Source organism: Ascaphus truei, chromosome 1 (assembly GCF_040206685.1).
Source record: "Ascaphus truei isolate aAscTru1 chromosome 1, aAscTru1.hap1, whole genome shotgun sequence".
Taxonomy (NCBI): domain Eukaryota; kingdom Metazoa; phylum Chordata; class Amphibia; order Anura; family Ascaphidae; genus Ascaphus; species Ascaphus truei.
In genome coordinates, this window is record NC_134483.1 from 369,911,680 (window position 1) to 369,929,855 (window position 18,176).

At 42.7% G+C, this 18,176-nt stretch overlaps 1 protein-coding gene across 3 annotated transcripts in view; it reads right to left on the reverse strand.

The window, feature by feature from the left end:
- FAM149A (family with sequence similarity 149 member A) overlaps positions 1-18,176 on the reverse strand; it is a 126,961-nt gene that overhangs the window by 17,825 nt on the left and 90,960 nt on the right. For all 3 annotated transcript variants that reach the window (XM_075610122.1, XM_075610124.1, XM_075610123.1), the window contains exons 2-7: positions 16,598-16,708; positions 13,242-13,374; positions 12,785-12,927; positions 6,202-6,327; positions 5,018-5,191; positions 3,022-3,209 (exon numbers count right to left, since the gene is read on the reverse strand). In XM_075610122.1, coding sequence (XP_075466237.1) covers positions 3,022-3,209; positions 5,018-5,191; positions 6,202-6,327; positions 12,785-12,927; positions 13,242-13,374; positions 16,598-16,708 — 875 coding nt within the window. The remainder of the gene's footprint in view (positions 1-3,021; positions 3,210-5,017; positions 5,192-6,201; positions 6,328-12,784; positions 12,928-13,241; positions 13,375-16,597; positions 16,709-18,176) is intronic.

The window sequence follows — 18,176 nt, forward strand, 5'->3', positions numbered from 1 at the left end:
GCTGCACCAATGCTGTCTACAATTGTCCGAATAGTACTGTAGTTGGAAATGGAATGTAGTTGGTAACCAATTTACCTTGTATTGTGCTGCCTTCTAACTCACATCTGACAAGGAATGAGTAGGCGGAACTTCTGTTTTAAAGCCCATTATCCACTTTGGGTCTTGCACCCCCAAAAATTAACATGATGCACTATAGTGATGTTGATTATAATAGCTTGATTTATAGCAGGGATAGAAAAATCCTGGATGCCCGGACGGCTAGAAATGTAATCCTGGCACCTATGTTATGGCGCAGTGCTGACTGACCTTTCAGTAAAAGCCAGGACTGGCAACAGCAAAACCTATCCTGCTATGCCAGCGAGACCAAGCTAGACTGCGTAGGTCTATCAGCCCTGCACTGCTTAGTCTGCCATACAGGGGGAAGGGGTTGTAGATCGGCAAACAAGTAGGAGCGAGTAGAGGGAGCAAAGCACTCTAGGGCTGCCCTCTGACAGTGTGGCAGGAGTGTGTGCCTGTGTGTGTGTCTGTCAATGTAAAATACACACACTGTGCAGCAGCCTTCACCCCCTGCCGCTCAGCAAAACTCTGGCTCCTGAAAATTCTGCCTGGTTCCGAAATGATGTATATTTGTTTCCACCCTGATCTATAGCATATACTCACTGATAGGACTCTACTAGTAATTACAGCTACTGTAATTTGGTGCATGTATCAATATCTAAAGTAGTTTCATTTGCAAAACACACACCCCCCCAGCACCACCACTCCTCCCCCCTCCCCCCCAGACACCCGCGGCTCTGACCTGCATTTAGGACCTTCTTGTCTTTCTCTCCCACCGGAGCCTCGTCCTGCTAACTCCCCCTCCCTCCCCCTGGGTAACCCAGACTGGGCCACGACGCGCAGGACAGACCAGTTCAGGTGAGGTCTCAGGCCGCAGGCTCCAGCAGGGAGGAAGAACAGGGGTGTCATGGGCGGTATAGGGGCAGGAGAGAGCGGGGCCTAATGGGGCAGCGTGGGTGGTATGGGACAGCATAATAAGGCTGCGTCCACACTGCTGCTGAGAGCGGTGACATCACCAACACCCCAAGCATGAGCGTAGGGTGTCCTGCATAATTTTGCAAGCACTAGCGGGGGGCGTGGATTGGTGCTATTTTTGTGTTGTTGTGTGTGTGTGTGTGCATTTACTGATGCTGAGCGCGCTTCAAAGTCAATTTTGTCTGTCTCCCCAAGCACCAAGCTTGAGAGAGCGTACATGCACAAACACAATCATTTTGGGAAGGCATTTATCCATCTCTTTGCTACCTCCCTTCCCTCTCCCCCCCCCCCTTTTTTTCCTTCCCCTCCTTTTTTTTCCTTCTCCCATTTGCCTTTTATTCTCCCTGCTCTTTGGTTTCCTGTCCCCAGTGTCATCCAAACTCCTACCTACAGTATTGTTTGTTTGTTTTTTTCCCCGTTTTCAATGTTGTGTTTTCACTTTTTTTTTTTACATTATTTCTGTACATTCATAGTATGATTGATATAGTGGCAGCCTACCCTTTCCCTTGCAGAGGATTGCAGCGAAGCAGGTGGCCAGAGTAGGAGAGCAGGACCACAGCACTATTGTAGAGCAGACAACGGAAGGAGGGGCGTTTGACATCACATGGCCGCCACCTGCACTATCCTGTTCGGCCTTCTGCGCACATCTTCGGCTGCCCGCCCACGCAGCTTCATGGCCGCCCGCGAACTGCTTTTTCGCCCTCCCACACACAGCGTCTGCCGGCCTGCTCACACCAGGTTTTGCCAAACGCCGACTGCGCCCCCCCTAAATAATCTTGCGCCCCCCAGTTTGTGCCCCGCTGCATTCAGTCACAACACACACACACAATCACAACACAGACACAGCACACATACTCAACCACAACACACACAGACACAACATACACACACACACAGACACAACACACACAATCACAACCAACACACACAACACACTTAATTACAACCAACAGACACAACCCACACACAATCACAACCAGCACAGACATAACACACACACACAGACAACACACACACTCACACAAAACTCAATCACAACCAACACAGACACAACACACACTCATTCACAACACACACACTTTCCCCTGGGGGGGGGGATAGTAAGTCACAAGCATACTCCTACTTCAGTCCCGTAGCTGCTGCACACAGACAGGAGGAGTTGTCTGTGTGCAGAGAGAAGCCCTGCCCCGCAGCAAGGCCCCGTCCCTGCAGCAAGCCACAGAGAAGCAAGTGCGCCCCCCAGTTTGCGCACCCCTGCCCTATATGACCTTCAGGTGCATCCAGCCGACAAAAGGGGATGGCAAGTCACTCCATGATAGGACCATAGAGTATCTCCACATAGCTGCCAGAGCGATAGGCTCCCAGCTGCTTTTAACTCAGGAGCACTAAGCTATGTTAGGGGAATAGGGTGTGTAGTCTCAAACATGAGAGCACCCTGACAATGGGTCCCCGTGGAAGTGGGAGCATCAACATTCATTTAGGCAAATGTATTGCCATGATGTGACAACAAAGCAAAGAATTGTGCCTCTGTGGGGATGTTGTGTGAGCATCCTAAAGAAGAAGTTGCATTGTTGATCTGTTATAATAAAGTTACAGAAAAGTTCCTGGTGCCCTCTTTCTTTCAATTGGTCATCAGTCTGCACGGATGCCAACCCCTGAGAGTATAAGGTAACAAGAGTCCCTGAGAATCACCTACACTTTAATGCACCATCAAACAGACATTGGGATACTTTGGTGTGGACCCTCTTCTGTTGGCCGGGGGAAAGGGTATTACATATGGATATAAAAGGGTTTACCCAAGTGTTTATTACCAAGATGTACTGTATCTCCAGTGATCAGTCAAATGTGTTCACTTAAGCAAGGGGCACAACCTACTCTTGTGGGTGTACTTAACTATTTATAGGTGCCATCAAATTTTTGTGCAAAAATACCTTACAGAATGCAATACGGGCTCAGCATATGAATTTTAGTTCTCATAAAGATACATACCTGATGTTTCTTCCCAAGATTTTATAACTAGTTCTTCCAAAGATTCCACAAACTTTCTCCAGGCGTCGTCAAATACTTCTGCAGCTACTGCGTCTTTGATACAGGCATCAGGGGAGACAGGAGGAATGCCCCGTTTATTCCTCTTTCGGTGAAGCTGAGCTTTCTTTTCATCCAACCCCTCATCATCACTGATCATTTAAAGCAAATTCAGATTTATTACCCCAAAATACGAGTTCACCATACAGACAGCAACATGAATAAATGTTTGCAGGAGAGCTCAAAATATTAACTACAGTAGATTCCCGCATAAATCAGGAGCAGATAACAAACTCTGGTCAAAATTACTTCCCATTATAAATTATTTCTAAATAGAAACTTATATAGAGCTCTAGTGAAATGGTCTGACCTATAAAAAGCATTCGGTCTATCCTGAGAAGTCAGTAAAGTGACACAAGATAGTCCTTTGTCTGAAGTATTGATACATGTCTATTTTTTTGTGGGTGTGGGGGGGGGGAGAAGAGGTTGGCCTTCAAACATACTTTAACCAACTAGACATATTACTCATTAGTACATTTTGGTCCTACAGTATATGGGACTGTGCCTTTAAGGTGCAAACACATAAATGTACTTAACCTTTCTGGCACTGTGAATACTAGAGCCCTAGGACTATTGAGGAGGAAAAATATACAACATGATTTATTATTTGTCTATCCCAGTGTTTTTCAACCCGGCTTCGGCTGGCATTCCTAAAGGGTTCCGTGCAATTTCCATGTCAGACCGACTAGGCGACGGAGGGGACACACAAGTTAGGCCCAGCCAGAAGTCACATCCAACTTCCTATATTGACCGCCTTGTTGGGGCCTCCTGCGTCACCAGCTGGGCACTGACCAGAGGATGTTGTGAGTAAAACAAGGGGGTTGGGAGGATGTTGAGTAAAACCGGAGAGAGAGGGAAGGTGTTGTGAGTAAATACAGGGGGAGGGGGCCATGTGTATGGGTAAAAACATTGTGGGTTTATAAATCAGTAAAGCATTTGAATGAGAGAGGCAACTTTGTAATAACAAGTGTGACGGAGTCACTAACTCGGTATGCTGAAGTGAGGGGTGTGTGTGATTCCAGCATACAAATAGTTAACCTCCTCCTGGGGATGCTAAATGCACCTGCAATCAATCAGGCTGGACTCTTGAATCAGCAGGAGATTTATAAGGCAGGAAGTTGCTAGAGACAGAGAGTTAGTTTTTCCCCAGGAGGGTAGAGAGGCTTCTCCCAACCAGGAGGGACCCTGTTGTTCTGGAACCTAGGACTGCAGGAAACAAGACTGCGGGGTCCAGCTGTGACTCCCCCCCCCCCCCCAGGATAAAGATTGCTACGGGCTGGACAAAGCCTGCTCCCCGGAACCAGCGTTCCTGGCTTGCTGCAGGAGCTACACGGAGACCAAGGGAGGGAATCCCCTGCAACGCCAGATAAGAACTTTATATCTTTCATTTACATAAGGACTGTTATATCTTTTTGGACTGGTGTATTGCAGCATAGGTTTTTGGGCTGATAACCATCTTAGTTGGCAGTCCTGCTAGAAAGGGCCACAATTCTGTTTAGTCAGTCTCCTATGAAGAAGTAGGCGTTTATTTTATGATTTATTTTGCCTTAAAGGGATGGTGTATCCATTCTTTAGTGATATTTGTTGATAATAAAACCACTATAGTTAAGCCTAACACCGTGTTTGACGTCTTACTGACCCTGCCGCGAGGCCATCCTGCCACACAAGCAACAACATCTTGTGGAGCACAGCGTCTTCCTGACTGTATCACGGCAACTCCTCCTGCCTCATTACTAGGCATCATCTCTGAATTTCCTTCTTGATAACACTGTCCGATATAAGAGACCTTCTATAAATGTACGATTTTATACAGTGCACATATCTCAGCAAACATGTTAAGAAGAAATGTGCATCTTGTGTTTTCATGTATTATTTATGTTCAGAATATTGTGATATTTACTGCTCTTTGCTGTCATAGGCAAGATACTCCTCAATACTGCCATCCACATCATAGATCTCTTCCTCAAGGAATGAATAGGCAGACGAGTCAGAAATCAAAGAAGTTCCACTGGACTCTAAAGCTTTTTGCAATGGAGAAGCTGTGGGAACAAGTTTTGACCCTGAAATGCTGAGCCTATAGACAAAAAAAAAAAAGAACAACAAATGATTGAATTGCTTTAACGTGAGACATAATACATTCAAAAAAGCAAAAATAATAATCCGACCTATGACAATGTGACAGTATTAAAGGAGCAGTCCTTTCGGCTATGCTTTTTTATTTTTTTTTAAATAGGTTTGAAGCCGGGGGCCCTGGTGCTGAACCACATTGATTTCAGCTCTAGGGACCTCCAGCTTCCCGAGATACGTACCTCCATGTTGGATGTCGGTAGGAGCCTTGGCTGGGTTCACAATATGGCGGTTTAAAAATCGTGCATCATACGCACCAAAAGGAAGCCATGTGGCCCATGTGACGGGACATTTAAAATTGCAAAGTAACCCAAAACATGAATACTTTGAGGCCGATGCATCAAACAAAAACATCTGCACCAGTTGAATCAAAACAAAAAAAACCTATTGTTTTGAATTAGAGTTTATTCTCATGTTATGTCCAGTGCTCTATCTTTGCCCCACAATTGCACCCCTTTTGCCTTCAAATGTAAATTATTACATTCTTATGAATTTCTGGGGGGAAAAACAGGTGATACGCCGGATAAAGGATGCATCATGTGAACTTTACATTTGTTTGGAAAGGCAATGCTAGTATACAGATGTAAGTCATTAATGTGTTACTGCGGGCGCAAGTTTGAACGTGTTATCCTGCAATTGCAATTAAATTGATCAGCGAGGTGCAAAATTGGGTGCTTTTGCTAACTAACTGCGCTATGTCTGCTACATCTGTACTAATAATGTGATCATACCCATCATATTGTATCTTGCATAGCAATGACAATGTGTACAGAGCTGTACATAGAATTTAGTCACTTCCACAAAAAGCCCAAGGTCACAAGTCATTGGTCACAAGGTGAGCGAACTCCAAGATTAAAATCCGGTTGACCCGCTTCAATCAGGCAGTGTTCTTACCATTAGGCTTCCTCTTTAGTGTTGATATTTAAATACAGTTTTTAAAATATTAACACTACTTACTGTTCTAGATCCCCGCTGCTCTCTGCAATACTAGGCAAAGATCCTGTGTAGACAGAGCTGGGAGTCGTACTCTGAAAATGCTGGAAGCCTTCGTCCTTTGGAAAGATGAGTTGTTTGCCTAATATTCTAAAAGGCAAAGGCATAGGTGAAAAGGTGAAAAATAAAGTAAGATTCTGTCCTTCAAATTATGTACTTGTTACATCCTCTAATTCATAACTTTATTTCTAAAAAAAATAATAATAATTCAGACAAGCATTTCTGCTTTTTCTTTCTTTTTTTTTATATTCCTTAATTAGTATTTGTCTAAATCACATAGGTAGCAGCCTTCTTCTAAATCAGGGGTGCACAAACTATTCGCGCTGCGCCCCCCCTGCCTACTCTCCCCGGTGCCCCCCCTACCTTTCTTTCCGGCGTGCAGGGTTCATGTGACGTCACGCCATGACCCTGCGGCGTAATTTGACGCCGCGTTGCCATGGCGATGCATCGCCGAAGACCCGGCTGGCAGCAGGTAAGTAAGTTACAGAGGCCCCACGTCTCCCCCGGCATTTAATTTAAATGCCGTGGGGAAGAGTGCGGGGTCTCTGTAACCGCCCGCGCCCCCCCCAGCAAAATCTCCCGCTCCCCCGGGGGGCGCTCCCTCCAGTTTGCACACCGCTGTTCTAAATCATGCCTTACTATATTATATTATTACTTTATCATTTATATTTAAAATAGTCACATATAATGTAAATTCAGTGTTTGCAATATGAACAAAAAAAATGTACTGATGCATTACAGATATTTCTTTTTTATTCACTACAGAATAATTACCACTTTGACATTCCCTTCTAAAATGATACAATACAATCAGTGCTCTCTTGAAGCCCCAAATTACGTAACTGTTTATTATTTTACGTGAGAACATTGAAACCATTCACAACTATGCAAAGGTTGACCCAAGAATGCACTGATGGCCTGAAAATAAATGTTCATACTTCCCTTAACAATATAATAATTCATTGTTTTTAATTAAAATTGAAAAGGTGTGTAAGCCACATATTATCATTGCACATGTATTTACATGGGCTATTTTTAAGATAACATAGCGTTACAATGAAATTATATGATATTACCGTAACACCAATGCGCTTAGTAATTTCATGTTATTTCATGTTATTTTGCATATCACTAGCTACAGTATGTGGATATCATGTTAAGTCAGGGGGGGAAGTGTTTGTTCCTGTTTCAGGTTCCCTGATTTAACAGCGTTTAGTGGATCTACGCCTATGTGAGGCAGTGAGGTGCTTTGTGACTCCAGTAATAGCCAGCTGATTAAACAACGACAGCAATAAGATTGCAAGACAGTGTTCTACCAATAGCAAAGCTAGTCTTTGTTATATACACAGGCCATAAAAACATTTCTAATTTTTGACAAAGAAGCAGTGTGCATCACACATTCTGAGGCCCATATTAGTCACCAGGGGAAAGCTATTAAGTCGGTGTATCCTGATTTCCATTTTAAATAATGGTTGCAAGCCGACGTATTTCATTGATTTATTCACATCAGATTATTTGCACTAGGAAGGAATTATGAACTGGAGAGAGTTGGTTAAACGTTAATAGTTACCGTTGACCTAGTTGATTGTGTAACTATAAAACGATAAAAGCATGTGTTTTCAGAAAGTATGTCAATCACACGTATAATAAAATGTGGCCACAATATTAAATGCAGAAAAGTTAGCCAGCCATGTTCACTAAGCCAAACATATATATCCTGCCCAGGACACATGTGCCCTTTAAACTTAAAATAAATCATGAGACCAGACAGTAGTTTATGGAAATGGTGGTAAAGGCAACAGTTTTAGTAATTTAACATTCATCTTTAATAATAAAATATAAACCAACATTGGCTTTCCTGCTATAAAAGGTAACCAACGAGATATATGAATATCGTACCAAATATTTCTCTGCCTCCCAGCCAAGAGCTTAAATGTATCACACCAAAACTTTAACATAACCGCCACCCTGAAGCCATTTGAAACATCAAATTGGCTCTGGAGGTCCCACAAGTTGAAGGCCCCGTCAATATCTCCTTGTAAACCAATATTACAAATATCCATACCATTGGACGGTAAATGAATGAAGTCATTCTTGTAAAGCTCTCTACCACCATTCTCCAAATCCATGTGATGAATAGAAAAACTATTTCAAGATTTAACATAAACAGAAATAGCCTTGATTAGCTTTATCCTACCTCTCTCTTGAGAGGTTTTAAATTCTAAAAAAAAAAAAAAACAATCCAATTACTTAATGTCTAAGAAATTGCAAAGTGCCAGAGACATCTGCACCACATTTCTTTTGATTTGATGCATTACCTTCATATAAATGATGCATATTTTCTAAAACATTCCCACCCACATGAATGACAGATATCCTGATCTCCTACCTACAGTGTGCTTTTTGGCTAACAACCAAGGGAGAATTTCACCCCATCTTAAACCTTATCGGCCTAACCAAACAACACTACCTCTGACCTCCAAAGCCTGTGTCCCCCTGGTCCCTCCCCTCCGTTCACTTGGTTCCTCGTTGGTTCCGCTTACCCCGCTTTGGTTGGGAAAGAGTGTCGTTGGTCAGGGAAGCTGCAGGAGTGAGGTGGGGAGTATGGAGAGGCGAGTGAGTCGCCCGCGGTCCGCGGTGGCTCCCATTGCGGGGTGCCGCCATGTTGTGAGTGAGCGCACATGCACAGTATGTTTAGCGCATGTGCAATGGCTCAAACGTTGCGATGGCCATGTTGGTTCACCATGCGCATGCGCAGTGGACATCCTGAAGCGATGGCCATGTTGGTTCACTTTGTGCATGTGCAGTGGACATCCTGAAGTGGCGGCCATTACAAACAGAGGTTAATAGGGGAACAACAACTCCCAAGAACTCCTGGGGCAGCCGGATGACATAGCACAGCTCAGCCAATAGGGCTCCCGTATTTAGGACAGTTAGGACAGTTAGGCAGTTGGAGCCAGGACAGAGAAAGGGAAAGTAGGGTCTGGGTGTCAGTGGCATCCAGACTAGGTTAGTTTACCCTTTAGGTCCGAGATAGGCCCCACTCACATATCAGATCGTGGCTGCTACAGGGAAACCCATAAGCTAGGGAGATTTGCCCAGTATGTGCATATAGTTAGCGGACAGTGCTAGTGAAGACGCCGCACGGTGACTTGCGGCCTAGTACTATCATAGGCTCTCAAAGGTGAGACCCACCTACTGGAGTTCACCTCAGGCAGAGGTGGACGCCTTCATGGACAACGACATTACTCGATCATCAGGATCCCTGTTGCTAGTCAGCCGCACCGGGTGCGGGAGTACTCAGCAGGTACCTCAACTAAAGTGAACCAACGGATCACGGGTAGCGCTACCATACACATTTTTGGGTGGGCGTTGACATTGGGGTAACAGGACATCAGGGTATTGGTGCCTGTAACAGGGGAGTTATCCCTGTTCAGGTAATGTGCCTCTAATCCAGCAGTGTGGTGGTTAACTGCTGGTAGTCAATTATCCAACACCACCTGCCTGATTAGCTTCTTAGAAAAGCCTGTCTTTTGAGACAGGAAGGGAGATTGCCCCTTACTCTCACAACTTGTGAGACTGACATGGGGACAGACGTCTTGAGTCTACCAGAAGAGGCTGCTTGCAAGACACAGGGGAAACTTCTAAACCTGAATGCTGACAAACCCTGAGGAAAAGGAAGCAACCAGGAACAGAGAAGATTTTCCCTCCAAACCACAAGGAACAGATAAGACTTTCATTTATAAGACTTTTTATATCTGCTCATTTCATGATATATGTTTGGGGCTGGTAGACATGCTTATCTAAAGGGAATTGTGGACTGCATAGTATTTCACTAGAAATACTCCCAAGTGAATAGAAGCTTTGTTTACCCCTATTTGGATGGTTTCCTGATGTTAAGGAAACAGGCGCAATAAAAGCCTTATTTAATTTAACCATAACAGTCTCCCTTGCATACCTCTGTGAGCGTCCGCCTACAGTGCCAAACACCCTTTGTACTGTGGGGACACTCATTTGGTGTATGGGGGTTGGGAGTGTTATATATTGTGTGGTAGAGGTATAAAATATATGTGTTCAGTAAAGCTGTTATTACATAATTGTGGTGGGATTATTTCTAGTGGATTATTTCAGTGGATCATCCCAGAGGCGGTGTCTCAGGACTTCTGGCAGACAGACAGGTAACAACAGTACCGGTAGTCCCTTTAGACAGGGGGAAAGAGGACTACACAAGGTACTCAAGGTCTAAGAAATTTCAAATCGCCAGAAACATGTGCACCACATATCTATTGATTTGATGCATTACCTTCATATAAATGATGCATATTTCTAAAACATTCCCACCCACATGAATGACAGATATACTGATCTCCTACCTACAGTGTTCTTTTTGGCTAACAACCAAGGGAGAATTTCACCCCATCTTAAACCTTATCGGCCCAACCAAACAACACTACCTCTGACCTCCAAACCCAGATGGGAACCATAAGGATGAATTAAGGCTCATTTACCGCCCAATTCACAAAGGCATTTCCCAAAATCGAGATTACTTTCTTATTATTACCTGTTCCCCTGAACCCAATCTCGCTGCCCCTATTCTAAAAGAGTATGAACCATAATCAGCTGCATTAAAACTCAACCTTAATAAACATCACTTGAACATTTTAATACATTTTAATTTTAAGGAAGAATTAGAATCTTTATGAACCAAAAAAACGACCAAAACACTTAGGCCTTAAATTTAAATAAAGAACTAAAAGTAGACACAGGACAAACAACCTTATCATTAAAACCAATTAAACAGATACAGTGACCTTTTCCCAACTGGTCAGTTTTAAACTTCTGAAAAAATAACCTAATTTCATTAGGCACAAAAAAAAAATCTTAAACCCCCAAAACTGTCTTAGTCTAAGCTAGCAAGTCACTTATCATTAAAGCCCCCCAAAATGCTAACACAAAGGCTGACTTAAATAAAACTACTTCATAGGCTGAAAAACATAACCCTTCTAACATATAAAACAATTATTTTAATAAACCAGGTGTAACTGTCTTCCTATTATCCGTAGCATAACTACCCTTTTGATATCCTTTAACAACTTGCTTAATTAATCAACTCTTTGATAAATGTGGAAAACCATGTAACAAGAAAAAGGACATGCCCACTAAATACTTATTACAGGGGTGCCCAAACTGGGGGGTGAGCCCCCCGGGGGGACGGGACATTTTGCTGAGGGGCGTGGGCGGTTGCAGAAGTCCCATGCTCTTCCCCCAGGCATTAAATTAAATGCCAGGGGATTGTGTGAGGCCCCTGCAACACTCCACTTACCAGGATTCAGCTGGCTGTGTGACGCATCGCCATGGCAACGCGGTGTCAAATTACGCCGCGGGGTCATGTGACGTGATGTCACACGTGTCAAATGATGCCACGGGTCACATGACGTGATGTCACATGACCCCACAGCATCATTTGACGCGGATAAATGGTAGGAGGGGCGAGAGCCGGGGAAGGGAAGACAGCGGGGCGCAGCCTCAAAAGTTTGCGCTCCCCTTACTTAGTAAGAGTAGTAACAGAAATGTTATTCTGAACATTATTCAAAACAAAAAACATTACAAATTGCTAAAGAATTACCAGAGTATGTTTTACTGTTCAAAAACAAGAACCATTCCTTCCAAGCCTTACAATATATAGAGACCAAGTAGAAGGCGCCAAAGAATGCCTGACGATACTCCAAATTGCATTACCACATCCCAAAGAAACAAAAAGGGGCAAGCAATACCCTCCTTGTCCGCCTCCAGAACCAAACAATGGAATTAAGAGGGCTTGTTAGTTTGGGATTTATTTTAAAAAGATTTAATGGTCAATCTTGCATGCAGGATGACTTGATTGCTAATTGCGACTTTGAGCTATTTACAGATACGGCTAGTGTCATAGTTTTGAATGGGACTGCCAGGGACCCCCCTGTGTTAATCCGATGGGCCATTAGTCTGCCTGCAGAAATGTCACAGAAATGTTGCAGCATTACTGGGGTACTGCCCCAGATTTTCCCAGGCAAGTATTCGGATACTTGTTGCTGCATCTGTAATAGGGCACAGTCAGGACCTAAGGGATCCAGACACACAATCTCATGTTTAGATACTCGTGGCTGCATCAGTAGATGAGCATGAGCTGAGGGTATCCCATGAAGCTCCAGTAGATGTGGACGGAGCAATCTAACTGGGTCCCTAGTTGGGGATAAATATGGAATATGTATCTGTTGTTTTAAATAAAAGAGGTGGTTGTTCATTTCTCCCAAGAATTTGTATGGGATGGTTATTGGGAATGGGAGAGGGTCCAGCTCGAGGCATGGTAAGTCAAGACTTGTGACCTTGTGAATATATAATTACACGGAGAAATAAATGTCATGCTTAATACAAGTACATGCTTCAACAACAATAAAAATGATCTATCAAGTAAACAATACGGAGTTGCATGATTGTATACAGGATACTAATGCAATATATTAAAATACTGTACTTTAAGAAGATACAAAGGGATTGGTTTTTTTGTTACCTCAGATGAAGGGATCGCTTGGTCCACTCCTTGCATTCTGTTTGTAGGTTCTTGGTTTGAGAAGTCACATTACCTTCAAACAGCATTTCATCAACATCCCAGAATAAGTGATGCACTCTCTGTGTATTGGCTTTATCAAACTCCTAGCAAGCAAGGTACAGAGTAAAGCTTAGCACGATTACAGGCGACACCAGGTACATGATTAAATAACATTTTGTGTGAAAGATATATGGCTCGTTTTTTGTTTTCCTACCCGCTGAATACACACAATGGCTTAGTAACGGACGAGCACATCAAGCTGTATAGTCATTGAATTTGATTTACTGCATAATCAGTTATACAGAAATACCTTTTTTTCCAACTGCAGATCATTCAACGTGTCTATTAGAAATCAGCTATGAGGTTAAATCAAACTTCACTCAGAAAAGCAATGATTGTAAATGGAACAGTGACATACATCGTCCCTCCAGGAGTACACGGAGCTTCTTTCAGTGGACAAGCCAGTAGTGTAGCTCTGTATTCCTGACCAAGAGTTGTTTAAATCTGTTGGGGTGGTTTGTCCACTGGATAAGAGAGATGAAACGGATTCACTATAAACAAAAATATAAATACAAATTATTAAGAATTGTTACAACTGGTGCAAACTAGCACCCTCTTGGCAGAATAATTCATCCACTCTTGTGCGATGAGATGCCTAATTCTTACTTTTGCTCCTACTGTATCCCACAGTGCAAATTAGACTGCAAACTATTCGGAGATAACCTTGGCTGAAACTCACTAAAGGTTGCTAAGCTTTAGCGCAACTTAGTTGACGTTCTTTTGAGTTAATGCATGCTAACGTTTAGCACCCATTAGTGAATTTGGGCAAAAGAACCGGCTTAATGGCGGTGCCATTGATGCGACTGCACCAGGCCCTGCGTTTGCAGGGGCCCTGCACTCTCACCCGGTACCACACCTGTGGAGCGGGAGGGGAAGTAGCGATTGGGGGAGCCCAGCCAGGCAGAAATCACAGAAACCAGGTCTGACTTCGGGGGGAGGGTCCAACTTCCGTGGCAGGGGTGGGCTCCCTCCAGCGCTGTTGGGGGGGGGCTCCAGAGAGAGTAAGAGCTCTCGCACTCAGTTTGCAAGCCGGTCCTGCCCTGTACCAAATTGCATCTTTGTAGTTTAAAGGGCGAACTTGAGGGAAAGAGGGGGGAGGGGGAAGGGAAGGAGAGTACCCTCGCAACTGCTAAACAGTAGGGTCTGTGGTGCTGCTATCTGGGGTAAACATGAACTAATACTAGGGGAGAGAAAGAACCCCAATGGAGAGCACTCAAACAGATGCACAATATACAATAGACAGGGGAGGAGGTGTGTGCCGTGGTATGAGGAGTGAATGGGTTAAAAACAGTTTATTGGAGTCGTAACTCATCTAAAATAGGTGGGACGCTAAGTACCAGAGTATTTGGGACTCAAAATGAGCCAAAAAAGCGCAGCGAAAGTAAAATGTACAAGGTATCATGTGTAAAGTGTGGGCTACTCCCCTTGATGATATGTGCAGGGTAGAGCCAGATGTAATAAACACCCACTGGGGACTGTAACTGGTAGTATCAAGTCACAGATACAGCCACCTTTCCCGGTCAAATGGCTCACATAAAGGTAATGGTGAGTGGTGTTATATATATCAATACCTAGGGTATATCAAGGTAGGTACACCAGGTAAGTATCCGCACTGGTATACAAATATAAGGACCGTTACTATCACCTGTGGTAGGGCAATCCAGATAGATCAATCACTGCTGTATTCCCTAGGAGGTGCTGCTATAGAGAGGCATCATAACAGTATTAAAGAGCTAACACTCACTCAATATACTGTGCCCTAAAGCAGCAGATACCCTGAGGGGGTCTGCTCAATTCAGACCTGACAAATAGCAGCTGCTCCAGTGGGTAGAAAAACTACCAGCAGTGACGTCATAACGTCAAGGGGGCGGGACATACGCTCGTGTCGGAGCGAGTCCTGTCCTGTACTAGCTCCCTCACAGGGGGTTAGACATAAGCATTTAGCTTGCTACTAGTTCTTTTCAGGCAGAAATCGTGGTGATATCGGGCACACTAAGCATTAGCAAATGTGTGCATAGCTACACAGCAGTCCCACGTTCCTGTCATTTTTTATTCTACCAGCTCCTCATGTTGTTTTTATTGGTTCAAAGTGTAAGTAGACACTACGTGTGTGCTACTATTATTTCTACCCACTGGAGCAGCTGCTATTTGTCAGGTCTGAATTGAGCAGACCCCCTCAGGGTATCTGCTTTAGGGCACAGTATATTGAGTGAGTGTTAGCTCTTTAATACTGTTATGATGCCTCTCTATAGCAGCACCTCCTAGGGAATACAGCAGTGATTGATCTATCTGGATTGCCCTACCACAGGTGATAGTAACGGTCCTTATATTTATATACCAGTGCGGATACTTACCTGGTGTACCTACCTTGATATACCCTAGGTATTGATATATATAACACCACTCACCATTACCTTTATGTGAGCCATTTGACCGGGAAAGGTGGCTGTATCTGTGACTTGATACTACCAGTTACAGACCCCAGTGGGTGTTTATTACATCTGGCTCTACCCTGCACATATCATCAAGGGGAGTAGCCCACACTTTACACATGATACCTGGTACATTTTACTTTCGCTGCGCTTTTTTGGCTCATTTTGAGTCCCAAATACTCTGGTACTTAGCGTCCCACCTATTTTAGATGAGTTACGACTCCAATAAACTGTTTTTAACCCATTCACTCCTCATACCACGGCACACACCTCCTCCCCTGTCTATTGTATATTGTGCATCTGTTTGAGTGCTCTCCATTGGGGTTCTTTCTCTCCCTAGTATTAGTTTAAAGGGCAGCATTTCTTGCAAGTGGCATGTTCAAAAAGTTCTCTTTAGCTATAAGATTGTTTGCAAACCGTTATTAACCCAGGGTTTTTTCCTTTGGATACTTTGTGTGGCCAATGATGGAAGCAGAACTAGTTTAATGAAGTAATTAAAAAAAACAATACACAACCAAATATCATTCAAACTAAAGAGACCCAAAGAAAAGAAAAACGGACTCATTTAAATACAAAAAAACAAGCAAATGTGTGACCATTGAGATTAATGCTGGCTATGTTGCACTGGGTGTGTAGATACTGTAGTTGGCATGCTTGTAACATAAATGAATGCATATATTTTTGGTCCAATGTAAAATAATTCAGCATCTGCAATTTCCTGAACAGATCTTTGTCATTGTTGCAAAAACTCTGCAATACATCATAATACAAAATGGCAAAAACTGCGACCGTGCATATTCAGTAACTGAACTCTGGGAAAACGGCAAAAGGGGGCCATTTTAATTCGGCAAAGGCTACTACAGAGGAGAACACTCAACCTCCGGAAAGTCTGTAAGTTTACAAATAAAACGACCACATTAAGAAGGCGGTAGTTTTTACATCTGTTTGAACATGTATTTCTTGTTACCACATGTACAATAGTAAGTAGGTACACCTGCAGTTTGACGATTATTTGTTTAACTATGTCAGTGACCGAGCTCAATAATGAATTGGTGTAGGTCCCTCTAGTACTAAGTAGTCAACTTTAAAATGCATATCCGTCTATAGAAAGAACACATAACAGAAACATTTATTATCATCACTCATCAGCCCTCGTATCTCTAATATCCCTGTTAACTATCAGCAGAGTATGTTCTTGAATAAAATGTCCCATTACTTTATTATTAGCAGCTCTGGTTATCACATGGTGGCCGTTAGATATTTGGGAGAACAGAATACATACCATGTGTAATGATGGATGGCTTCCTGTACAGGTCTTGTAAAATGTACTGGGAGAGAGTCACCTCCATTCTCTGAAATATAATGACCTGTGTTTGCTCGGGATAAGCCCTTCCTAAAATACAATACAAAAAAAGCATTGCCATGTTATGCCTATTAAATGTAGAAGCTGTGGAAACAAGTACAGTTAAAAATCCAGAAGAGCATTATATGGGGATCTTAGAGAAGAACAACACTGCATGATTCCTGAAAAGATCTGACACAACATATAAACTCTTTGGCTTAAAGCATGGGTACGACTTGTATTTAATTATCTTTACATTCCTCTTTGAACGCTGATAGCATGAGTACCCCACCAGTTAACTTACTCAGTATGAAAAATGCGGTGAAGAAATATGTGTTGCATCTGTCATTAAAGAAGATATAAATGTTTAATATTTTCAGATTTACCCAATAAACCTTTCTACATTATTGCGATTTCTGTAACACACTTTCCTCTTTTACACACAGATCCAGAACACAAGTCAGATTAAAGGTCATTTGGTATTATCCATGATTCTTGGGCATTATAAAGCTATTATACATAAGTTATTAGATGAGAAAAAAAGTCTGAGAAAAAGGTGTCGCATCGATGAATGCTCTGACATAACTGTAGCTTAAGATACATTGCAGCCAATGTAATTGTGCATTAAAGGGGAAATTGGATCTATGTAACCCCCAAATAAATTCTCAATATTTTACATAGTTTCATCTCCAAACCAAAATGAAAATCTAAACAATTAATTTATTGTTTTATACTTTAGTTTCTTCAATGGACCATCAATTTGTATCCCTCACTGTGATCAAGCACTGCTTGGAAAATTGTGATCTCCATCAAAATACTGTATCTATTAGAAAAACAATAGTATCAGATTTGAACCATTATGGCATTGCAATTATTGCTCTGGTTTGAAAAGGCAATCGTTCTTTTTAGAGAAACTGTACAAATGAACTCTTTGGCTCAATTATTAACAAACAGCTTATCATTGAAACTGCTAGAACGGTTAATAATTGTTCTCTGTAAAGCCAAGTCCTTGAGTAACAGGTTAACCAAATCATTGTTCAAAGTCTTCTAAACTTTTTCTTAACTGAAAGGTTTTGCTGACATTTATGGGTCTACGTATAAGAGCACCTTTATGGCCAAAATTAATTAAAAATTAAAAGAGAGGCATTTTTTTCTCATCTTGTACTACATACATTGCTCTAGTTTTGCGCACCATTGTGTGGTTTGGAAGTGTTAATAGGAAGAGGTAGAGAAAAGAGAAATGATGCATGTATTATAGTAAGGTATGTTAAATTGTAAATCTCTCTACATTATTGTATGCCCTTGACATCACAAATCTTCAGGAGATCTGATGTGGCACAAACCTACCTGACTAACTCTTCTCACACATTTACAACCACCTGAATCCACACTGCTTATTTTGTGGAGGGAGGGTGACACTCTTCTGGTCTCCTGCCTCTTTCAAAAGCAATTACTTTTATACACACTACTTTGGTCTCTGAAGTGAGAAACATGCTTGCAGCATGGCTGGAATGTCCCC